Source organism: Salvelinus fontinalis, chromosome 27, assembly GCF_029448725.1.
Source record: "Salvelinus fontinalis isolate EN_2023a chromosome 27, ASM2944872v1, whole genome shotgun sequence".
NCBI lineage: Eukaryota > Metazoa > Chordata > Actinopteri > Salmoniformes > Salmonidae > Salvelinus > Salvelinus fontinalis.
This window is the reverse complement of record NC_074691.1, coordinates 20,825,065-20,850,439: the sequence shown is the minus strand read 5'-3', so window position 1 is coordinate 20,850,439 and position 25,375 is coordinate 20,825,065. Positions and strand designations below refer to the sequence as shown.

Below are 25,375 nucleotides of genomic sequence, written 5' to 3'. Positions count from 1 at the left end.
CTGTTTCAGTCTTCCAGAGATTTGAGACTGGGATGGAGGTTCACCTTCCAGCAAGACAATGACCCTAAGCATACTGCTAAAGCAACACTTGAGTGGTTTAAGGGTGAAACATTTAAATGTCTTGGAATGGCCTAGTCAAAGCCCAGACATCAATCCAATTGAGAATCTGTGGTATGACTTAGATTGCTGTACACCAGCGGAACCCATCCAACTTGAAGGAGCTGGAGCAGTTTTTCCTTGAAGAATGGGCAAAACCCCAGTGGCTAGATGCGCCAAGCTTATAGAGACATACCCCAAGAGACTTGCAGCTGCAATTGCTGCAAAAGGTGGCTCTACAAAATATTGACTTTGGGCGGGGTTGAATAGTTACGCACGCTCAAGTTTTCTGTTTTTTTGTCTTATTTCTTGTTTATCTTCAAAGTGGTTGGCATGTTGTGTAAATCAAATGATACAAACCCCCCCAAAAATCAATTTTAATTCCAGGTTGTAAGGCAACAAAATAGGTAAAATGCCATGGGGGTGATTACTTTCGCAAGCCACTGTACATATGTAAATGAAAGATTCTTCCCAGTACCCCTCAACTAACAAAAGGTGCAAATATGAACCCATTGACTACCAATGGTTCCCTGAGGAACTCCAGGGTTCCTCGACGTCTCCAGGGTCCCCCATAATTCTAAGAGTGCGATGTGCAAGTAACACACACACAGACACAGTAACTAAAAAAAAATGACGGCCAGCTCTTTTTCAACTGTACATTCTGGGCGGAAACGCGCACGCACGCTTTGGCGAGGAATTCAAACCCCGGGTTTCCTGGGAAGAGTGGACTCAAACCATAAGTTACAACTCCAGGGTTGAACTTTAGCTTAGTTCTTGGCTTCCAGTACCTTTGGTCCACTTACTCCTGAGTCCTGGTCCTGGCTCAAGCCTCTGGCCCTGGTACTTCAGGGTTGCTGCTTGGAGGAGTCCTGCCTTGGACATGGCTCTAACCTCTGGTCCTGGCTTTAACATCTGGTCCTGGCTCTAGCCTCTGGTCCTGGTACTTCAGGGTTGATGCTTGGAGGAGTCCTGCCTTGGACATGGCTCTAACCTCTGGTCCTGGCTCTAACCTCTGGTCCTGGCTCTAACCTCTGGTCCTGGCTCTAACCTCTGGTCCTGGTACTTCAGGGTTGCTGCTTGGAGGAGTCCTGCCTTGGACATGGCTCTAACCTCTGGTCCTGGCTTTAACCTCTGGTCCTGGCTCTAGCCTCTGGTCCTGGTACTTCAGGGTTGATGCTTGGAGGAGTCCTGCCTTGGACATGGCTCTAACCTCTGGTCGTGGCTCTAACCTCTGGTCCTGGTACTTCAGGGTTGCTGCTTGGAGGAGTCCTGCCTTGGACATGGCTCTAACCTCTGGTCCTGGCTCTAACCTCTGGTCCTGGCTCTAACCTCTGGTCCTGGCTCTAACCTCTGGTCCTGGCTCTAACCTCTGGTCCTGGTACTTCAGGGTTGCTGCTTGGAGGAGTCCTGCCTTGGACATGGCTCTAACCTCTGGTCCTGGCTTTAACCTCTGGTCCTGGCTCTAGCCTCTGGTCCTGGTACTTCAGGGTTGATGCTTGGAGGAGTCCTGCCTTGGACATGGCTCTAACCTCTGGTCGTGGCTCTAACCTCTGGTCCTGGTACTTCAGGGTTGCTGCTTGGAGGAGTCCTGCCTTGGACATGGCTCTAACCTCTGGTCCTGGCTCTAACCTCTGGTCCTGGCTCTAGCCTCTGGTCCTGGCTCTAACCTCTGGTCCTGATACTTCAGGGTTGCTGCTTGGAGGAGTCCTGCCTTGGACATGGCTCTAGCCTCTGGTCCTGGTGCTAACCTCTGGTCCTGGCTCTGGTCCTGGCTCTAGCCTCTGGTCCTGGCTCTAGCCTCTGGTCCTGGCGGTAACCTCTGGTCCTGGTACTTCAGGGTTGCTGCTTGGAGGAGTCCTGCCTTGGACATGGCTCTAGCCTCTGGTCCTGGTGCTAACCTCTGGTCCTGGCTCTGGTCCTGGCTCTAGCCTCTGGTCCTGGCTCTAGCCTCTGGTCCTGGCGGTAACCTCTGGTCCTGGTACTTCAGGGTTGCTGCTTGGAGGAGTCCTGCCTTGGACATGGCTCTAACCTCTGGTCCTGGCTCTAACCTCTGGTCCTGGCTCTAGCCTCTGGTCCTGGCTCTAACCTCTGGTCCTGATACTTCAGGGTTGCTGCTTGGAGGAGTCCTGCCTTGGACATGGCTCTAGCCTCTGGTCCTGGTGCTAACCTCTGGTCCTGGCTCTGGTCCTGGCTCTAGCCTCTGGTCCTGGCGGTAACCTCTGGTCCTGGTACTTCAGGGTTGCTGCTTGGAGGAGTCCTGCCTTGGACATGGCTCTAGCCTCTGGTCCTGGTGCTAACCTCTGGTCCTGGCTCTGGTCCTGGCTCTAGCCTCTGGTCCTGGCTCTAGCCTCTGGTCCTGGCGGTAACCTCTGGTCCTGGTACTTCAGGGTTGCTGCTTGGAGGAGTCCTGCCTTGGACATGGCTCTAACCTCTGGTCCTGGCTCTAACCTCTGGTCCTGGCTCGAACCTCTGGCCCTGGCTCGAACCTCTGGCCCTGGTACCTCAGGATTGGTGCATGGAGGAGTCCACGCTCCAGACTAGGGTTCCGAAGCTTTCTAGGAACTGTGGAAAAGTTCCGTTAGAGGAGGAAGCAGATTTGTAATCGTAAGAGCCTGTGGAATGCTTTGGAGTAAATCAGCCTAATCCATCAATGTCAAAGCATACCTGACTTTTTCCATATTTCTCAATCCATCCTCCCCTCCCTGTCTTACTCTCCTTCTCTCATCTCCTCTCGCTCTCTTTTTTTAATCCTTTCTCAGTCTCTCTGTGAAAGAATAATGGCAATGTGTGTGTTTTTGCCTGTGGACTGTCTTTTAAGGTCATGCCCGGTGTGTTTAGTTCTAGCTAAACCCACAGTACTACTACTTACTACCAAGTTACAGTGTTTGTGTGTGGCCACCTTTTATGCCCAGATAGTTACTGTCACTCGACTGACCTGAAGGAATGCGTAGGCAATACGCTCCCAGTGTAGAGTTTCACAACACAGTCAGGAGGAGAGAAGTGTGGAAGGGGCCATCTCATCCCTTCCTCTTTTTCCTTCCTCGCTCTCTCTTTACCTCCATCTCTCCTGTGTTCGTAGTCCCTCTCCTGCTCCCTGTGTTCGTAGTCCCTCTCCTGCTCCCTGTGTTCGTAGTCCCTCTCCTGCTCCCTGTGTTCGTAGTCCCTCTCCTGCTCCCTGTGTTCGTAGTCCCTCTCCTGCTCCCTGTGTTCGTAGTCCCTCTCCTGCTCCCTGTGTTCGTAGTCCCTCTCCTGCTCCCTGTGTTCGTAGTCCCTCTCCTGCTCCCTGTGTTCGTAGTCCCTCTCCTGCTCCCTGTGTTCGTAGTCCCTCTCCTGCTCCCTGTGTTCGTAGTCCCTCTCCTGCTCCCTGTGTTCGTAGTCCCTCTCCTGCTCCCTGTGTTCGTAGTCCCTCTCCTGCTCCCTGTGTTCGTAGTCCCTCTCCTGCTCCCTGTGTTCGTAGTCCCTCTCCTGCTCCCTGTGTTCGTAGTCCCTCTCCTGCTCCCTGTGTTCGTAGTCCCTCTCCTGCTCCCTGTGTTCGTAGTCCCTCTCCTGCTCCCTGTGTTCGTAGTCCCTCTCTGCTGTTTGTTTGTTACCAGACTCTCAGGTATGTTAGGAACTTAAGCTCCTTAGACAGCTGTGATGCCCCCTCCCCCTTTCTCTCCTCCCCTCTTCCCCTCCCCTACCTGCCTCCCCTCCCTCTTGCCAAGAACAAAACACCAGAATCATGTGGTTATTACTTATTACAGTAAGTTGAAGGTGACAATGTATTACTATCCTTCTCACATGGTTTAGTTGTGGTAGTTTTCAAGTCAGTTTCAGCCTTCAGTCTTGCACTGACTGTAGTGTAGATAAGAGAGAGTGCACCCTCAGTGGAGGCTAGTCCCAGACAGACTCCCATTTTGAAATGCATTCCACATGTCAGATTCCTGCTATTCCTGCATCCTTAGTGGTCTGGTCTGGTGTGGAGGAGAGGGCACTCAAATAACCTCTAACAACAGGGACACTGGGTTTTCCCCTTTGTACAAAACACACAGATGAAGGAATGTGGATCCATTTGAATAACTAGACACAACCAAACTTGTTGAGCTGAACACAAATTTGACAACTTTTGCGCAGACCTCCCAATGACATTAATGCATAGGCTAATTCAGGTGAATAACACACATTTAGTTTCTAAAGTCAGGATTGGAACCTGAGAGAATAATGTAAAGAATGGAATAAAACTTGTTAGGAATAGGTATTATCAGTGATCGTATCTAAAAAATCTGCATCGTCATTCATATTGGGGAAAAATGGGAGTGTTTTTTGGGGGGGGTGGAGAAACTAGCGCTGACCTGGCTTACTTTTCGTGTGTGTGTGTGTGTGTGTGTGTGTGTGTGTGTGGTGTGTGTGTGTTGAGGCTGGGCTGCTGCTCCAGATCTGTGACTGGTAGTAACCCTGAGCAGGCCTCACTACTCCCCTGCTCTGTCCTCTGTAGCCCCACAGCTTTTCACAACAATCCTCACTGGCAACAATCCTCACTAGTTTGAGGTCACCACACAGACCAGGAAACTCACAGGGGCTTCCTTTAGACATCCTCTTGGTTACCGTGTTGTTGTTTCTGTCTTTCTCTCGTACTCGGCGGTGACTGTGTGTGTGGTTGTCATTGGACAATCACAATTTGTGAAAGGATCATCATTAATCCACTACCAAGGTTTCAAAATGAGACCAAAATAAGCTTTTTATCTGGTGATCAATTCAGCTTACCTCTAGTCATTGCCAGGACTTGACAGTAATACCATGTTGTCACAGCCAGGATAAACACAAAAACAAATTCCTACCCCTCTAGAAATGCAAGAAAACAGTCTGCTCTCTGTAGTTCACTTTGGTTAAGATTTGGACATTCGTTGTTGATTTTAACAAATGGAAAGGCCACCAGTTGAAATGCAGAATGTGTTTTTTAGGCCCCAAAAAACCACAGCATCTCTGACGGGTGGCTTAATGACATTGAGGTTAAGCAGAGCAGACTCTCCCCCTCTCGCTCTCTATCCCTCTTTCCCTCTCTGTCCGGCTCTCTCTATCTCTCTCTGTTGATTAGCCCGTATAACAGTGTAGCCATGATGTAATACACACCTTTCATTTTCTCATGGAAACTCACCCCCTTTCCAGAAAATAGTCACCACAACCGAGGGATTGTGTTTTATCGTTTGTCAGTCTGTAACATTTTGGGTCCGAGGACGCCTCTTCCTAACCACACTCTCAATACACTAATCTCTTCTGTGGTCAAATAGCTTAAATACACTGTTTCAATCCTCTGTTTCTGTTCATTTTCCCATATGCATTTCCAGATGAGTAGAGTTTTATGGATAAACACATTTTCATCACTTGTTAAACTCAGTTTATATTGTGGACTGTGAAATTCTGGGCCTGACTTTTTGGAGTGCTCTGAATAGCTAGAAGGAACAGTATGGTGGCGTGTGTCCGTGGTCAGTTAGACATCATGCCAGACGTTAAATGGAGAATCTACACGCTTGACTTCTAAAACACACACAATTGCAGGTGATTCCCCTAATTATTGTAGGTCCGTTTCCTCCCTATTTATTAAATCCCTTTAATTGACATGCCTTTATTTGGGATAATCCAGGACTTGACTGGCCTGGGGTTTTCTAGAGTTCAACAGACACACGTGCATGCACTCACATGACAAACACACACACACACACACACACCTCTGTCAAGAATGCCACCTTTCACCAGTGGAAACAGTAACTTCCCCCTGACCGCCCAGGGAAGTGGCACAGGAAGTCCACTGAGAGGGGGTGTAGTCTGGGAGGAGCTGGCTATGTCATGGCCTGGAGGAGCCCTGGTGGGGGGGGCACAGCCTACTGGGGCAGGGCCAGTGGACCAGGGGTCCCTACTGGAAACATCCAGGAGTGGGATTCCTGTGTAAACAACAGGAAGCAGTCACAAGGCTGGTTGTCTATGTTGTCATTAGCCCTGTGCTAGCTCTTTGCTGACACTTTCAGTGTGATCAAATGTAAACCTGTACCCCTAACAGTGTTAGTGGTGTTAGCTGTCATCTAATCAAATGTTATTGGTCACATACACACATTTACAGATGTTATTGTGGGTGTAGCAAAATGCTTGTGTTCCTAGCTCCAACAGTACAGTAATATCTAACAATTCACAACAATACACACAAATCTAAAAGTAAAATAATTTAATTAAGAAATACATTTGAGGACGGGCAATGTCGGAGTCGCTTTGACTAAAATAAAGTACAGTATAAACATATGAAATGAGTAAAGCAATATGTAAACATAAACAGCCTCTAAGGTGCAAGGTTGAGTAACCGTGTGGTAACTGGCTACTAACAGTGACTAAGTTCAGGGCAGGGTACTGGGTGGAGGCCGGCTAATGATGGCTATTTAACAGTCTGATGGCCTTGAGATGGAAGCTGTTTTTCTCTCGGTCCCAGCTTTGATGCACCTGTACTGCCCTCGCCTTCTGGATGATAGGGGGTGAACAGGCCGTGGCTCGGGTGGTTGATGTCCTTGATGATATTTTTTGGCCTTCCTGTGACATTGGGTGATGTAGGTGTCCTGGAGGGCAGACCGTGTGCCCCCGATGACGCGTTGGGCAGACTGCACCACCCTCTGGAGAGCCCTGCGATTGCAGGGGTTGCAGTTGCCGTACCAGGCGGTGATGCAGCCCGACAGGATGCTCTCAATTGTGCATCTGTTAAAGTTTGTGAGGGTCTTAGGGGCCAAGCGGAATTTCTTCAGCCTCCTGAGGTTGATGAGGTGCTGTTGCGCCTTCCTCACCACACTGTCTGTGTGGGTGGACCATTTCAGATTTTCAGCGACGTGTACGCTGAGAAACTTCAAGCTTTTCACCTTCTCCACTGCGGTCCCGTCGATGTGGATAAGGGTGTGCTCCTTCTGCTGTTTCCTGAAGTCCACGATCAGCTTTGTTGAGAGGTTATTTTCCTGGCACCACTTCATCAGGACCCTCACCTTCTCCCTGTAGGCTGTCTCGTCATTGTTGGTAATCAGGCCTACTGTTGTGACATCTGTAAACTTGATTGATTTGGAGGCGTGCGTGGCCACGCAGTCACGAGTGAGCAGGGAGTACAGAAGGGGGCTGAGCACGCACCCTTGTGGGGCCCCTATGTTCAGGATCAGGGAAGTGGAGGTGGTGTTTCCTATGGTGTTGAAGGCTGAGCTATGGTCAATGAACAGCATTCTTACACAGGTATTCCTCTTGTCCAGATGAGAGAGGGCAATGTGCAGTGCGATGGAAATTGCATCGTCTGGATCTATTGGGGCGGTAAGCAAATTGAAATGGTCTAGGGTATTCGTTAAGGTAGTAGTGATATGATCCTTAACTAGCCTCTCAAAGCACTTCATGATGACAGCAGTGAGTGCTACGGGGCGATAGTCGTTTAGTTCAGTTACCTTTGCTTTCATGGGTACAGGAACAATGGTGGACATCTTGAAGCAAGTGGGGACAGCACACTGGGATAGGGAGAGCTTGAATATGTTCATAAACACTCCAGCCAGCTGGTCTGCGCATGCTCTGAGGATGCGGCTAGGGATGCAGTCTGGGCCGGCAGCCTTGCGAGGGTTAACACGCTAAAATGTCTTACTCACATCGGCGACGGAGAACAAGAGCCCACAGTCCTTGGGAGCGAGCCATGTCGGTGGCACTGTATTGTTGTCAAAGCGGGCGAAGAAGGTGTTTAGCTTGTCTGGGAGCAAGACGTCGGTGTCCGCGATGTGGCTGGTTTTCCCTTTGTAATCCGTGATTGTCTGTAGACCCTGCCACATACGTCTCGTGTCTGACCCGTTGAATTGTGACTCCACTTTGTCTCTGTGCTGACATTTTGCCTGTTTGATTGCCTTACAGAGGGAATAACTACATTGTTTGTATTCTACCATATTCCCAGTCACCTTGCCATGGTTAAATGCGGTGGTTTGCGCTTTGAGTTTTGTGCAAATGCTGCCATCTATCCACGGTTTCTGGTTTGGGTAGGTTTTAATAGTCACCGTGGGAACAACATCCCCTATACACTTCCTGATGAACTCAGTCACTGTGTCCGTATATGTTATTCTCAGTGGCTACCTGTAACATATCAAAGTCTGCATGATCAAAACAATCTTGAAGCATGGATTCCGATTGGTCAGACCAGCGTTGAATAGGCCTTGTAGGCATCCCGGAAGAGGGAGTAGCAGTGGTCGAGTGTTTTTCCAGCGAAAGTACTACAGTCAATGTGTTGATAGAACTTCGGTAGCATTTTCCTTAAATTTGCTTTGTTAAAATCCCCAGTTACAATAAATGCGGCCTTAGGATGTGTGGTTTCCAGCTTGCATAAAGTCCAGTGTAGTTCTTTGAGGGCCGTCATAGTATTGGCGTGAGGGGGAATATACACGGCTGTGACTATAACGAAAGATAATTATCTTGGGAGGTAAAACGGTCGGCTCTTGATTGTGAGGTATTTTAGGTCTGGTGAACAGAAGGACTTGAGTTTCTGTACGTTATCACAATCACACCATGCGTAGTTAATCATCACACATACACCACCACCTTTCTTCTTCCTGAGAGTTCTTTATTCCTGTCTGTGCGATGTACTGAGAACCCAGCTGGCTGTATGGACGGGGACAGTATATCTGAAGAGAGCCATGATTTCTCGAAACAGAGTATGTTACAGTCCCTGATGTCTCTCTGGAAGGAGATCCTTGCCCTGAGTTTGTGTACTTTATTGTCCAGAGACTAAACATTAGCGAGTTATATACTCGGAAGCGGTGGATGGTGTGCATGTCTCCTGAGTCAGACTAGAAATCCACTCCGAATCTTGGAGCAGCCTCTGGGATAAGTTCAATTGCCCTGGGAGGTACAAACAAAGGATCCATTTAATTGCCCTGGGGAGTATGAACAAGGATCCAATTCAGGAAAGTCGTAATGCTGGTGAGTTACCGCCACTCTGATATCCGAAAGTTATTTCCAGGAGTATGTAGTAACACAAAAAAAACGTTCTGGGCTAATAATGTAAGAAATAACACACAAAAATTCAAAATACTGAAAAGTTACTTAGGAGCTTGAAGCAGAGCTGCCATGTCTGTCGGTGCCATCTTGAGCCGCCTTCAGCATAGCTGTGCCATCTGGTGATGAATATCTGTGGTTGCCGCTGTCTCCCTGTGACTCATACAATGGTGGCCCCCCAGGAAGCTGTATCTTAACAGAACTGTCATTGCAGGTAGACTATTTGCTTGTGTTGGAGTGTGTTCAAGAGGCCCAGGGCTGTAGTATCAAAGGCCCTGAACCCTTTACAGACCTCTAACTGAACCAGCCATTCACTCCAGATTTACTCCCACAGGAGTGGGAGGGGTAGAGGGAGAGGTAGAAAGTGATCATAACATGGCTTGTCTTCGCTGCAGTGCTCTTTGAAGATGTATCCGACTAAACTGAGGACTTGGTCACGCGTAATGTCCATGTACTGTAGAACTAAGTTACAGAAAGTAAAAACAAACACAGGGCTGATCTGCCTATGCGTTGGACTTATCTCACTTTCTGTCTAACTCTGGTGTTGACCCACTTCTCTCCTCTCTACAGTGACTGAGGCTGGTTTCGGGGCAGACATCGGGATGGAGAAGTTCTTCAACATCAAGTGCAGGGCCTCGGGGCTGAGGCCAAACGTTGTTGTCCTGGTCGCCACGGTCAGAGCATTGAAAATGCATGGAGGCGGTCCCAATGTGAGTCATCCATCCATTCTATCAGTGGTGTAAAGTACTTAAATAAAAATACTTTAAAGTACTACTTAAGTAGTTTTTTGGGTGTCAGTACTTTACCATATATATTTTTGATATTTCTACTTTTACTTCACTACATTCCTAAAGAAAATAATTATACTCCATGCATTTTCCCTGACACCCAAAAGTACTCGTTACATTTTAATGCCTAGCGGGACAGGAAAATGGTCTAATTTACACACTTATTAAGAGTACATCCCTACAGACTCTGATCCGGTGGGCTCACTAAACACCAACGCTTCAGAGTTGTCGTCTGGTTTGCTAAATATAAGGAATTTTGAAATGATTTATACAGTATTTTACTGGGTGACTTTTACTTGAGTCATTTTCTATTATGGTGACTTAGTACTTTTACTCAAGTATGACAATTGAGTACTTTTTCCACCACTGCGTTCTATAATGCTAATATAGCAAGAGTCTGTACTACACTTTATTGTTCTCTACTGTATAGGGCTAACGTTATAGGATCTCTGCAATTCTAAGATGGAGCGGTTACCATGTACCACATCAGTAAATGGCCCACTGTTGTAAATGTCTAAGGACTAGAAATTCTGTGATTACAGTGCTCTGGCTTATGTTTTCATGCCGTATCCATAAACTCAGTTATCTGTGTGCTGCATACCTCTCTGGAATAAATGGTTGTTTATAGCTGGTATTAGATAACCCTAGTCCAAGAGTTGCTTATCTGCACTAGCACCTGGACCGTTCATTTCACTTTCCTGGTATTTACTGTACCCGAGTTGACCATAATACAGTATTTGATGGTGATATATTTTTTGTTTGAATATGTGCTAAAATGACTGTTCCTGCAGGTCTCAGCTGGTTCACCTCTACCAAGAGAGTACATAGATGAGGTAAGAGTTTGGAGAGAGAGCACTTTACTTGGTTTGAAACAGGGTAGTACAACTATTTTTGTTGTCAGTGGTAATGCGAGCTTATTAAGAGTTGACTCCCTTGTTCCCCAAGTAAAAAAAAATAAAGTGTCTGTCAGCAGACAGACACTTTGTGGCATGAAAGAGCTGGGAGTTGAGCATAGGCTACTGTACCTGACATGAAACATGATGTCCTCCTGACCAACATTTGATTTGCATGTCTCCCGTTGGTTCCCTGACTTGATGATGATGCAGGGATAGAAATTGATTAGGGAAATTAAATAAACATGTCAGTGGCTTTATTGAGAGGTGGAGGGGTAGGGAGGGTTGTGGTTCGATCTAATCACTGGGTTATGATCATTAACATAACCTGATTTTGTCTAAGGTCAGGATAGCCTTGGTACTATTAGATCCAGTTAGGAAGTCATTTGCTCATGTAAGACCTATAACTATGTTGTGCAACACAAAATTTCCTTTCACATTTGCCACCACAATCAACAAATCAAGCCTTTGTTTGTTTGTTTGTTTGTTTGTGGGCTTGATAAAATGGAAGGCCATACATATCCCTGTCCATAGGTGGCAACGTTGCGCCCTGTTAACATCACAGGCGTGGACTTGAGGAAGGGTGTGTACAAGGGGTTTTTAAATCCAGGCCTTGATGTCCTGCATACTTAAAAAAAAAAATATATATATTTTTTTTTTTAACTAGGCAGGTCAGTTAACAAATTCTTATTTTCAATGACGGCCTAGGAACAGTGGATTAACTGCCTTGTTCAGGGGCAGAACGACAGATTTTTACCTTGTCAGCTCGGGGATTCGATCTTGAAACCTTTCAGTTACAAGTCCAACACTCTAACTGCCAGTTCACATACAGTACTTCCCCTCTAATAAGGAACTGATTTAAAACTGGGATGCAAGTGACAAGTGAGTGGAATATCATTTAATCAATCAGCCAGCAGAACAGTGGGACTTAGCACCTGGATATGAATGTCTCTGGTAATACGGAAACACACCTATAACCAGGCAAATTTAACACAGTCAGATGAGGTTTATGGTTTTAGGGGATGATGCAATGTCACACTATACACATGGGTAGGAGGGAAGAGGAGAACGAAGGAAGGACTAAAAAGAGTATCTGACATTTCCAAGTTCTGCCCAAGCCTCCAGCCATCCCCTTTGGTCCTCATTCCTCTTTCCATTCCTCACATACAGACATGCATCGCTCTCTCTCGCTCTCTCTTGAACATGATTTGAGGTAATTATTTGATTAGCAGGGCAAATAGACCCTTGGGTTGGGTCTCCGGTCAGGGAGGGGGCTTAATAGAGATGGAGGTGGGGGGTCTGTATGTTCAAACCCCATGCCTGGTTTAAATCACTCCTCTCTCAAAGGCTCCTCAGCTGAGCAAATAATGAAGGGGTGTTAGCTAAGTTAATTGTGAGGGCTCTAACGAGAAGCAGAAGGGCTTGAGAGAGGAGCCAGGCACGGAGCCAGGCACGGAGCCAGGCACGGAGCCAGGCACGGAGCCAGGCACGGAGCCAGGCACGGAGCCAGGCACGGAGCCAGGCACGGAGCCAGGCACGGAGCCAGGCACGGAGCCAGGCACGGAGCCAGGCACGGAGCCAGGCACGGAGCCAGGCACGGAGCCAGGCACGGAGCCAGGCACGGAGCCAGGCACGGAGCCAGGCACGGAGCCAGGCACAGTAGAGTAACGTTAGGGCCTGGAGACGACTAAGGACTGGGTTCTGGATAGGCCAGTCAGTGGATCCTGGAATATGACAACTTTGGTGCTAAACAGACAGGGTTTAATTATCTCTGGCAGTATTGCCTGTCACGCACACACGTGCACGCCCACCCACTCTGACAAAACACTTTCTTCCTTCCCCAGAAAGTATCATTGTTGCTGTAAAACAGGATTTGAGCTCCTTAGTGAGTATTGCCTCATCTCACCCCCCCCCCCCGAAGTCTAAACTGTTGAAGGCGAGTCAGTGTTGCTCTAGCTGACTGAACTACCAGAGGGGACTGTAGCAGAGTGGGGTAGAGGGATGCACTACAGCCAATAGGTTCAACCTTCCAATTCTCCTGACTCTGTAAAAGACCTGGCTCTTACAATGCAATTATAACATCCTCTATCTACGCCCACTCCTCTCTCCCACTCTTGCTTTTTATCTCTTCTCTCGCTCTCTCTTGCTCTTTCTCTCTTTCGCTCATTCTGTCTTTCTCACATGCACACACACACACTGTGTCATATGAGCGAGAACTCCTGAGTCATTGACCAAGCTTCTCATAAACGGTGATATCCTGTTTCGGTAGTTAGCATTTAATATTCCACTTGTGGAAATGAAAGAGATGAATACCTGCCACTTGCTCTGCCTCACATCTAACACCACTGCACTTGTGACCTGGATGAGTTTGACTATGTTTCCATTAGATTGGAATGAATCTCTCGCACTCCCTCCCTCCCTATCTCACGTTCTCTGTCCCTCTGTATTGTAGAACCTGAGTCTGGTGGCGAATGGCTGCAGCAGTAACCTGAGGAAACAGATCCAGATAGCCCACCTGTTTGGAGTCCCTGTGGTCGTGGCTCTCAACGTCTTCAAGTAAGACTTCCAGTCTGTATCAGTCTGAGCAGCTGATCAGCTTATCAGCTTAGTCCTCAGCTGGCCTGGGCCTCTCTTCTCTCTCTGTCATACCCCATATTGTGGACAGGCATGTGAATGCAGATATGAACACATGCACAGACGTATGCAGACACAACATGTTTAGCTTTAGAATCCTTATCAGTTTGTTACAAAAATATGCAAACACATATGAGGGTCAGACGTTTTTCGTCAGCTCTGCAGAGTGGTCACTAGCCGGCACGGCCATAAAGTCACAACGTCTGATTTTAAATATTAACCACACTGTTTTCATGCATTTTTTAAAATATAAACCATTTAGATTTTGCAGCTGGCCCATCTAAGGGGAAATCCCTCAGTTCTTCGTCCAGGACAAGACTCATGACAATAAATGTCAACTTGCCAGTGACACACGTTTGTTTTACTATCCTTATGGGGACCAAAAAATTGCTTCCCATTCAAAATCCTATTGTCCCTAACCCTAACATTAAAGAGATGCTTAGGGATTATGTCTCTGTGCCCAGTATGAAGGAAAGTAATTTTGCGAGCTAATGCTAACTAGCATTATCTGCTAGCATGCTATCCCTTTAACCCCTAAATATCCCTTTAACCCCTAATTCTAACCCTAACCCCTAGCCCTAAAATAGATCTATTTATTTGTGGGGAATTGTGAAATGCCCCCCCCCCCCCCCCCCCCAAATGTTCCTTGTTTTACTATCCTTGTGAGGACTTCTGGTCCCCACAAGGATAGTAAAACCAAAAACACATATATATACACACACTCACACACAGCAAGTGGCCCATGTCATGACTGGTGTTGTTGAGGTCTGTGGTTAGATGACTTGGTGTGTTTTACATAGTGTTAGTCTGTCAGTGTGGCTGAGGTGTTTACACAGGAACTGTGGTGTGTCGGAAGCTATTAGAATGTGGCTTTGGCCTTCAGGCCTCATTTAGACTAAATGGGCTGTCACATGGCCACACCACACACACACACACAATGCAAAAACATAAGGAAAAAGGTCTTGTTAACACAAACTTAAACACTTCGAGGTTGCCATCTCATTTCAACACCTTGTTATGTGTCCCAACAACTGTCAGTCACACCATTCATTGCTCCAATCCCTACAGTTGTTTCCCTGGTTTCCTCTATGGTTACCGTCTCCTTGGCTACTCCACAGGACCGACACCCAGGCTGAGATCGACCTGGTGTGCCAGATGGCCAAGGAGTCTGGGGCGTCGGATGCCGTGCCGTGTCATCACTGGGCGCGGGGTGGCCGTGGCTCGGTGGAGCTGGCCCAGGCAGTGAAGCAGGCCGGCAGTCAGCCCAGCCACTTCCAGTTCCTCTACAGCCAAGAGGTGAGAGACAGACACCCCATTGCACTACGACATCTAGCCTCTAGTTTACACTTCTAAGCGCTAATCTGGAAGTACTGGAAGGTAAGTAAGCTAAATAGACAAACTTGTCAAGTTTCTGCAGACCATTCTGGCTTGTGATATAAACGGGTGCAGGAATGTGGTTGCCATGTCCAATCATTATAAAATGTCCCGACATAGTTAAGTGTTGTGGATCAATAAATTGACACTGCTTTTGTTGAGCCTGCAAGGTCGGGTCACATTTATTTCACTAATAATATTAGCTTTACAGTACATGGGGAGCTGTGCAGGGTTGGGCTCAATTTTGTTTGAAATTCAAATTAAATTCTTGAATTGACTCATGAAGTGAAGAATTTACGTTGAATTCAATTTTAATTTCAACAATCTTCAAGATATGGAATTGGACTGTTTGGATTGGAATTCATGCACATGGAGTTCAAATCATGCAACACAAAAATGTATTTGTATATTTCCAGTATAGCTACGCTGTCTGAACTCAGTGACATGATCAGCCTGAACCTCTGAGGATTTAGAATTTGTGTAATTGTTGGGCATAATATTGAATTGGGAATAGAATTATTGGAACATTGGACTTGAGAGGAATTTAATTAACTCAGAATTCAGAGACGGACTGACCTGGAATTTGAATTGAACTAAATGGAATTTAGAGTTGGAATTGAATTAGTGGAATGATGGTAACACCCATCTCTAGTTCTATGTGAAGCTATGGCAATGAGAGACACTGCTAGCTTGTATGTAAGCACTGGGTGGTGGTTAGTATTAGCGTGGTGTAACACTGGCCTGTGATATTAATTGTTTGGAGCTTGTTAAAGGGCCCTGACACACTGTCATTCCTCTGAGCCCTGTGAGAATGCTGTGGTCAGGGCCAGGGGCATAGAGGCGTGTGTTACTGTACTGTGCTACTGTATCCCTATCCTCCCTGTGACCCTATGAACAACCCCTATACATAACGCCTGTTGCATGTGGCGGAGTAGGTCCAAGTGGCCTTTCCCCCGACCCAGGGCAATATCCCTGCTATGCCTCACAGAGGAGGTGTGAAAACGAGACTTGCCAAGAACGGGTCTGCTTTGGCCAAACCATACCAGGTAGTTACTCACATGATGAAAGAGGCGGACTGGCCATCTGCCATTTCAGGCAAATGCCAGATGGGCTGGTACATTTATAGCCCAGTGGGCCTGTGACTTGGGTTTTAGCGCAAAATTATCATTCTGGCTGCTAATGGGAGCCTCAAGGGGGAAAATGGGACGGTGTTTTAGAAATGCCAGGGTTGGCTTCTGGTCCCAGTGTGCCCCTGCGTGATGAGTAACCTTGCTTGAGACCTGAAGACTTGAGCTCCCCTAGTCAGTCACCTAATCATGACTGAGGGTTCTTAGTCTTGCATTCAGGTTTTAATTTCAGACTGTGCACACAGTTCCTATAGTAACTTTATTATTATACAGTGTGGAATGTGTTGACCCAAAGTCTCTAAGCCAACAGTTCCCAAACTAGGGGTGAAATGGGGTCACAGGACAATTTCCAAAATCCTGAAAAATAAGAAATATATACACTGAGTGTACAAAACATTTAACACATTCTTAATATTGAGTTGCACCCTATTTTGCTCTCAGAACAGCCTCAATTCGTAGGGGCATGGACTCTACAATGTGTCAAGTGTTCTTCAGGTATGCTGGCCCATGTTGACTCCAATACTCCAATCCATCTCATCCCACAGATGCTCAATTGGATTGAGATCTGGTGACTGGGCAGACCACTGCAGTCAGCTGAATTCACGGTCATGTTCGCAGAATCATTCCTGGACAATCCTAGCTTTGTGCATCGGGCATTATCCTGCTGAAAAAATAAATGTGCATATGGATATACTGCTGCCATGAAGGGATGCACCTGATTTGGCAATGATATTCAGATATCCTGTGGCATTCAAATGTTGCTCGACTTTTATCAAGGGGCCCAATGTGTGCCATGAAAACACACCCCACACCATCACACCACCTCCAGACTGCAATGTTGACGCACGGCATGATGGATGCATGTACTCGTGGTTTTCCCATCAGTGTAAAACAAACGGAACCGGGATTCATCAGACCAGGCAATGTTTTTCCAATTTCCCAGTGTTTTTCTTCCTTAGCCCACTGCAACCACAGTTTCTTGTTTTTTGCTGAAAAGTGGAATTCTGCGAGGTCTTTGGCTGCCATACCCCATTCGTGCTAAGGTACGACGACTTGTGCATTCTTTTATGGGTCTTTGGGCACCAGTGTTGTATTGGACTGTCAGTTCTTGACACACTCAAACCAGTGCGCCGGGCACCTACTACCATACCCCATTTCAAAGGCACTTAAATATTTTTTATTGCCCAGTCACCCTCTGAATGGCACAGATACACAATCCATGTCTCAATTCTCTCAAGGCTTAGAAATCCTTCTTTAACATGTTTCCTCCCCTTAATCTGTGCTGATTTGAAGTGGATTTAACAGGGGATATCAATAAGGGATCATAGCTTTAACCTGGATTCACCTAGTCAGTTTGTCATGGAAAGAGCAGGTGTTCCTAATGTTTTGTACACTGTGTATATTATAATATCGTCTTTGTATCTCAAAATCATTGTAATGTGGTTAACCATGAAAATGATTCAAATCGAATCAAATAGAATTCAACCAGGGAGCGCCCTTAGATCATGGAAAGGGATGCAGTTGAATCAGTCCCACAGTTAATGGCAAGGCCTGCCACGCTATGAAACCACACACTATTGCAGAGACTTTGATATTGCCGACCGCAACTGATATGGTGAAAACAATGTGTGGGGAGACCGAGGCACAGAAACTCACATCAATACCGTTGTCAGATAACACTGTTAAAAGAAGAATTTATGCTATTGCTAGCAATCAAGAGGAAAGATACTCTTGACTGAACGACTCAAACTCCCCAGCTTATGCTCTCCAAATGGCTGTTAGCTGTGAGGGCCGAGATGCTTTTGACCAGATGGGACTCCAACTATGGCGGGACTCTAGTTATGAATGTGTCTCCCTCTGCCATATGGACACATTTATATGATACACTGAGAGCAACTGGAGGCAAAAGAGCTGAGCACAGAACTGAGATATACCACAGCAGATAACTACATCAAACCACATCCACTGCACCACGCCTGTTCACAAAACTATGTGGAGATATGGGATCAGAGCATGAAAATGTTCTATTTCACACCAAGGCTTGGTGGTTATCGTGGTTATCGAGGGGGAGTGTTAGAAAGATTTTTCACATTGAGAGGAACTGTGTCAATCACAATGGGTTAAAAAACAACAGACTTGGTTGACTTTCTGTGTAATGAAAATAACAGAAAACAGCATCAGTAAGTGTCCCACATGAGTGATGACTGCTCACCTCCAATGCTTGGAAGGGCACTTTGGGACTTACTTCCCAATCCGTTGGACTGTGGTCCTGGCTCAGTTGACATGCTAGTAAGAGAAATCGAACAGCTGGTCGAGCTGTCATGTGCCCGAATGCGGCAGACAACACATTCACGGGTCACTGAGGAGTTTTGGTTCCTGACTCGAAGGGAACCGACTTTCCAACCTAAAGATCACTGACGTCATAACTTGACCACCTGTTTTTCAGAGTTCCCAGTTGTCTTGAAAGCCCCAGAAAAGTCATGGTAGACTACCCTTCGCCAGCTCATATGTGTGAAGCTGGATTCAGTGCTCTTGTCTGCATTAAAACCAAATATAGATCAGGGTTGGATCTGACAGCAGATTTGAGGTGCGCACAGTTGACGACGCCCCCCCGACTTTGAGAAGCTCTGATGCGACATTCATCAACCACACCCATCTCATTATTGGTGGTGAGATAAGATACATTGTCAGACTAATTTGCAATTGACTGTCATAGTGCCACATTTAAAGTACACAGCATGACCAAAAGTATGTTGACACTTGCTCGTCAATCATCTCATTCCAAAATCTTGGGCATTAATATGGAGTTGGTCCCCCTTTGCTGCTATAACAGCCTCCACCGTTCTAGGAAGGCTTTCCACTAGATGTTGTAACATTGCTGCGGGGAATTGCTTCCATTCAGCCACAAAAGCATTAGCCAGGTAGGGCACTGATGTTGGTCAATTAGGTCTGGCTTGCAGTCTGCATTCCAATTCTTCCCAAAGGTGTTCGATGGGGTTGCGGTCAGGGCTCTGTCCAGGCCAGTCAAGTTCTTTCACATCGATTTCAACAAATCATTTCTGTATGGACCTTATTTTGTGCAAGGAGGCATTATCATGCTGAAAGGGGAAAGGGCCTTCCCCAAACTGTTGCCACAAAGTTGGAAGCACAGAATCGTCTAGAATTTCATTGTAGGCTGTAGCATTCAGATTTCCCTTAATTGGAACTAAGGGACCTAGCCCGAACCATGAAGAACAGCCCCAGACCATTATTCCTCCTCCACCAAACTTCACAGTTGGCACTATGCATTGGGGCAGGTAGCGTTCTCCTGGCATCCGCCAAATCCAGATTCGTCAGTCGGACTCTGCGACGAGGAGGGGCCCTCTCTCCACCGCCGGGGAACCTGTTTTGTTTGCCTGTTCTAAAATAGGCGTTTCGCGGTGGAGAGAAGATAAAGACAATTATGTGCCTATCTGTTTTGGAGGGCAAGGGTTGACTGTTAGTTTTTTATTTTGAAATTAGATCACCTGACTGAGAGTCTATCTTTCACTGCACTATTTATGTCCCTCCTTTAATTGCATGTGGTACATTTTGACTTGACCACAAACTCTCTTGTTGTTTCTGAATTTATCACGTTAGACAGTTTGGTTAGAGACAGTTTGACCTGTTCTGTGAAGGGAGTAGTACACAGCTTGTACGAGATCTTGAGTTTCTTGGCAATTTCTCGCATGGAATAGCCTTCATTTCTCAGAACAAGAATAGACTGACGAGTTTCAGAAGAAAGTCCTTTGTTTTTAGCCATTTTGAGCCTGTAATCGAACCCACAAATGCCAATGCTCCAGAACTCAACTAGTCTAAAGAAGGCCACTTTTATTGCTTCTTTAATCAGGTCAACAGTTTTTAGCTCTGCTAACAATTGCAAAAGGGTTTTCTAATGATCAATTAGCTAATCAAAGTTTAGTATTTTAAAAAGGCTAACACAACGTGCCATTGGAACACAGGAGTGATGGTTGCTGATAATGGGCCTATGTAGATATTCCATTAAAAATCAGCCGTTTCCAGCTACATTAGTCATTTACAACATCAACAATGTCTACACTATTTCTGATCAATTTGATGTTAATTTAATGGGCCAAAAATTTGCTTTTCTTTCAAAAACAAGGACATTTCTAAGTGACCCCAAAACTTTGAACGGTAGTGTGTGTATATCTAGATGTTCTCACTCCTTATGTTAGACTCTAATGCCAAAAAGGCTCACAATTCCAAAATAACCCTCAAGAAGGGATGTCTAGGAGTGAGCAAGGTCAATGTGTGTTTATGCTGAATTTGTATGTGTATGTTTTCTTCATATGTGTATCTGAAACACCCCCATGCCTTAATGTCCCATGTTTGAGTTCCTGTCTTTGGGAGCCCATCCAGAATCGGAGGAAAAAACATCAGCTGGTTTGAGTTAGTGAGTTTGGAATGTGACTTTGTTTAACTGATCCTGTTATAGAGACCATGCAGGGTTGTGTGTGCCTGTGTTTGCGCGTGTGTGTTTGCGCGTGCGTGCGTGCGTGTGCGTGTGTGTGTGTGTTTGCGCCTGTGATTGTGGGCTCACATGCATGTGCGGGTGTGTGTGTAGGTCCATGGAGCCATTTCTTGTCTCTCTGATTTAGCGCTAGCATCATGTAGTGGAGTTCTGTTTCCTTAGATGACTGGCCAGTAGAAGGGTTTACAACCCTAGGCTAATTAAGGCCTTCTCAGGAAGAACAATACATACTGTTTTTAGTTGTTACTCTCCTAGCATTCAATTTTCCGCAACAACTAAGAGCGTTGAAGAGTGAGGCTCAACTTCTTCTCTGCTGGTTTGGTGCCCTGGCTACCACGCTGTAGCAGTGTGACGCGAACCTGTGCACATGCGTAGACACTGTGTGAGAGCAAAGTCCTTAAGGTTTTAGTTCCTTTTGAGACTAAACGTCTGTTTCCCATAGGTCCTTGCTGAATACTGTCCTATGTCTTCTGTCCTCCCAGACCCCCATAGTGGAGAAGATTAGGATGATAGCCCAGAAGGTGTACGGGGCTGATGACATCGAGCTGTCTCCAGAGGCCCAGGCCAAGATAGACTATTACAACCAGCAGGTGAGGTCACCATACCATACTACACATGATCTATTGAAGCTTTTACATAGTTACTTTCTCATGCATCAACATGCACACACACACACTGAATTAATTCAGTTGTCTAATTATGTTCCTGTGCTCCTGCCCGCAGGGTTACGGGAAGCTTCCAATCTGCATGGCCAAGACCCACCTGTCCCTGTCACACTTGCCTGAGAAGAAGGGCACGCCCACCGGCTTCACCCTGCCAATCAGAGACATCCGCGCCAGCATCGGGGCAGGATTCATCTACCCATTGGTGGGAACGGTGAGTGGTCTGGATTCTGGAAGCACAGAGACTGAGGCTCTATTAGTCTCCATAGGGATCTAAGGCAGGGTTAAGCCATTTTTACATGAACACGGTCTCAGTGACCCACTTTTGGTTCTCAATGTGTCTCGTGTGAGAGAGTGGTAGAGACGGGAGAGAGTCACAGTGTGTATGAAGTGAATATGTCTGTAAATATTATTTTGAGTGGCAGGGTGTGTGTGTGTGTGTAGTTTTCTTTAGTGTCCCTTGTGTGTTTTAGACCCTGCCCAGCTGTGCCTCCTGAGGTGTAGTCCCTCTAACCAGACTTCTGGCGCCAGAAATGCCAGGAATTTTTCTTAACGATGTGTGTGTGTGACTTACTCTTACATTGCTGCTCTGAGAAATTCAAGAACATTCGAGTAAAATAAAAAATATATATAATTCCCTCGTACGGTTCTCAGTTCAAACATTAGTCAATTAGGGGCCTCCCGAGTGGCGCAGCAGTCTAAAGCACTACTGAGGCGTCACTACAGACCTGGGTTCGATCCCAGGCTGCGTCGCTACCAGGAGACCAATGAGGCAGCGCACTATTAGCCCAGCGTCATCCGATTTAGGGGAGGGTTTGGCCGGCCGGGATGTCCTTGTCCCATCGCGCTCTAGCGACTCCTTGTCGCGCGCCGGCAGCATGCACACTGACTTCGGTCTCCAGTTGTGCAGTGTTTCCGCCGACACATTGGTGCGGCTGGCTTCCGGGTTAAGCGATCAGTGTGTCAAGAAGCAGTGCGACTTGGCAGGGTCTTGTTTCGGAGGACGCATGGCTCTCGACCTTCACACCTCCCGAGTCCATACGGGAGTTACAGCGATGTAACTACCAATTGGATATCACGAAATTGGGGGGAAAAGGGGTCAAAATAAAAAAATATATACATTAGTCAGTTAAATCTTTCATCCGAAGCTCTGCTTTAAACCTCATTCCTTTCGACCCTGAACTTTCTGTCATGAACTTCTCTAGGATATGTGGGACGCTACCGTCCCACTTGGCCAAAAGCCAGTAAAAATGCAGAGCGCCAAATTCAAATATATTACTATAAAAATCTAAGTTTCATGAAATCACACATGAAAGACACCAAATTAAAGCTACACTTGTGAATCCAGCCAACATGTCTGATTTCAGAAAGGATTTACGGCGAAAGTACACCAAACGATTATGTTAGGTCAGTAGATAGCCACAGAAAACACAGCCATTTTTCCAGCCAAAGAGGGGAGTAACAAAAAGCAGAAATAGAGATAGAATTAATCACTAACCTTTGATGATCTTCATCAGATGACACTCATAGGACTTCATGTTACACAATACATGTATGTTTTGTTCGGTAAAGTTCATATTTATATCCAAAAATCTGAGTTTAGGCGGGACGCTGCTGTCTCACTTGGCAAAAAGCCAGAGAAAATGCAGAGCGCCAAATTCAAATTAATTACTATGAAAATTACTATAAAAATCAAACTTTCATTAAATCACACATGAAAGTTACCAAATTAAAGCTATACTGGTTGTGAATCCAGCCAAAATGTCAGAATTCAAATAGGCTTTTCGGCGAAAGCAAACAATGCTATTATCTGAGGATAGCACAATAGTAAACAAAGAGAGAAAAGCATATTTCAACCCTGCAGGCGCGACATAAAACGCAGAAATAAAAATATAATTCATGCCTTACCTTTGACAAGCTTCTGTTGTTGGCACTCCAATATGTCCCATAAACATCACAAATGGTCCTTTTTGTTCGATTAATTCCGACAATATATTTCCAAAATGTCCATTTATTTGGCGCGTTTGATCCAGAAAAACACTGCTTCCAAATTGCTCAAACGTGACTACAGGTAACCTTTGAGATATTTTGTAAACTTTGCCAAAAAATGTCAAACTACTTTGGCAATACAACTTTAGGTATTTTTGAATGTTAATAATCGATCAAATTGAAGACTGGGTGATATGTGTTCAATACAGGATTAAAACCAACTATAGCCAGCGTTCTGCTCACGCGCTTCTATCCAACAGGACACTTAATGTGACTCTCATTCAAGATGGCCGTACTTCTTCATTACACAAAGGAATAACCTCAACCAATTTCTCAACACTTGACATCCAGTGGAAGCGGTAGGAACTGCAAGCAGGTCGATTAGATATTTGGTTTCCCAATGAAATCTCATTGAAAAGAGTGACCTCAACAACAACAAAAAATCTGAATGGTTTGTCCTCGGGGTTTCGCCTGCTAAATAAGTTCTGTTATACTCACAGACATGATTCAAACTGTTTTAAACTTCAGAGTGTTTTCTATCCAAATATACTAACAATATGCATATCTTCTGGGGATGAGTAGCTGGCAGTTGAATTTGGGTATGCTTTTCATCCAAACGTGAAAATGCTGCCCCCTATCATAGAGAAGTTAAGGAAGTTGCTCGACTTCCTTAGCTGCCCACTGAAAGTCTTATCGCATACGCAGACACACCGGGTTTCCGTGTGTGTCTATCTATTACCCTCTACTCTCCTTTGGATGTTCCTCTTCTGAACTGGACTTAACCCCAGACCTTCCTGATAACCCCTGAGCTGGGTTGGGCATGATGGGCTTGGTTGGATGGAGCCGGTTGTTGGTCGTACAGGAAGTTGGTCCCCCACTGTTTCCCCGGCATGCTGGGTAGGGGCGGCCGCCAGTCGGTAGGACGTCTATCCAGCCACCCGCCTCCACCGCTTTGATCTGCTAGGGCCTGTGTAGCCATCACGACCCTTGAACTATGACTCCTGACCCCGGAAGGAATTTACTAGCAGCTCCTTGAACTTTTTCGCCTGGCCCATAGTCTCCTCCTGGCGTCTGATTAGATCCATGTCTAAAGGGCTAGCAGATTAGTTTCTGTAATGTACTCTCTTTTAGTTTGGTGAACTTGTCCTTTTATTCATTTTATTAAATTGATGTCTAAATTCATTGAAGTTCTTTGATCCCAATAAGTAGCTTTAGACTACTGTGTAAGGCAAGTGAGCACTACGGCAGCCATCTATGCATTTGGGTGTGTATCCTGTAGGTTTTCTTAACACGTGCCAGAGTGTTGATCTGACACGCGAGTGTGTTTTTGACGTTTGTTTGTACAATATGCTTGTGTATTAGCTAGTTACTTGAGAGAATGTTTTGTCTGGGAGACGGGTTGCTTTTGCTGCACCTGCCTTTGTGAGCACGAGACCCAATGTGAGGAGTGAAGCAGGGATGGCACACAGTTTAATTAGCACTGTTGTGGTTGTCATGTCAGTTTTGTGTCACCCTGACCTCAGGATCATCTCGCTCTCTCTCACAGGTGGAGAGATTTGGCCAACTGAAGGCCCCGGGGGAATAAAGAGGGGGAGGGGAAGCACGGGAGGGGGAGGTGAAGGCAGGTGAAGGCCTTAGTTGGGTGAGGAACCAGGAAGGGGCGATGTCATTTCCCAGATATGTGAGGGAGAGGTCACAGGGAAAACAATAGGTCTCTGTAGAATCCATATCCCATTAGAGCAGGGGTATTCAACCAGGGATTTTTAATACATACAGTACCAGTCAAAAGATTGGACACACCTACTCATTCAAGGGTTTTTCTTAATCTGTTACCGTTTTCTACATTGTAGAATAATAGTGAAGACATCAGAACTATGAAATAAGCAAAAAATTGCTAAACAAATCAAAATATATTTGATTCTTCAAACTAGCCACCCTTTGCCTTGATGACAGCTTTGCACACTCTTGGCATTCTCGTAACCAGGTTCATAAGGTAGTCACCTGGAATTCATTTCAATTAACAGGTGTGCCTTGTTAAAAGCACATTTGTGGAATGTCTTTCCTTAATGTGTTTGAGCCAATCAGTTGTGTTGTGACAAGGTAGGGGTGGTATACAGAAGATAGCCCTATTTGGTAAAAGACCACGTCCATGTTATGTATGGCAAGAACAGCTCAAATAAGCAAACAGAAATTACAGTCCATCATTACTTTAAGACATGAAGGTCTCCTCTTTATAAAGCACAGAATAGCTGGAATTTATAGATCCTGTTCACTTGTCCAGCTG

General features: G+C 46.0%; 1 protein-coding gene across 2 annotated transcripts in view; it reads left to right on the top strand.

The window, feature by feature from the left end:
• mthfd1l (methylenetetrahydrofolate dehydrogenase (NADP+ dependent) 1 like) overlaps positions 1 to 25,375 on the top strand; it is a 77,606-nt gene that overhangs the window by 44,174 nt on the left and 8,057 nt on the right. For both annotated transcript variants that reach the window (XM_055885267.1, XM_055885266.1), the window contains exons 20-25: positions 9,685 to 9,824; positions 10,694 to 10,735; positions 13,248 to 13,351; positions 14,548 to 14,725; positions 20,923 to 21,030; positions 21,164 to 21,316. In XM_055885267.1, coding sequence (XP_055741242.1) covers positions 9,685 to 9,824; positions 10,694 to 10,735; positions 13,248 to 13,351; positions 14,548 to 14,725; positions 20,923 to 21,030; positions 21,164 to 21,316 — 725 coding nt within the window. The remainder of the gene's footprint in view (positions 1 to 9,684; positions 9,825 to 10,693; positions 10,736 to 13,247; positions 13,352 to 14,547; positions 14,726 to 20,922; positions 21,031 to 21,163; positions 21,317 to 25,375) is intronic.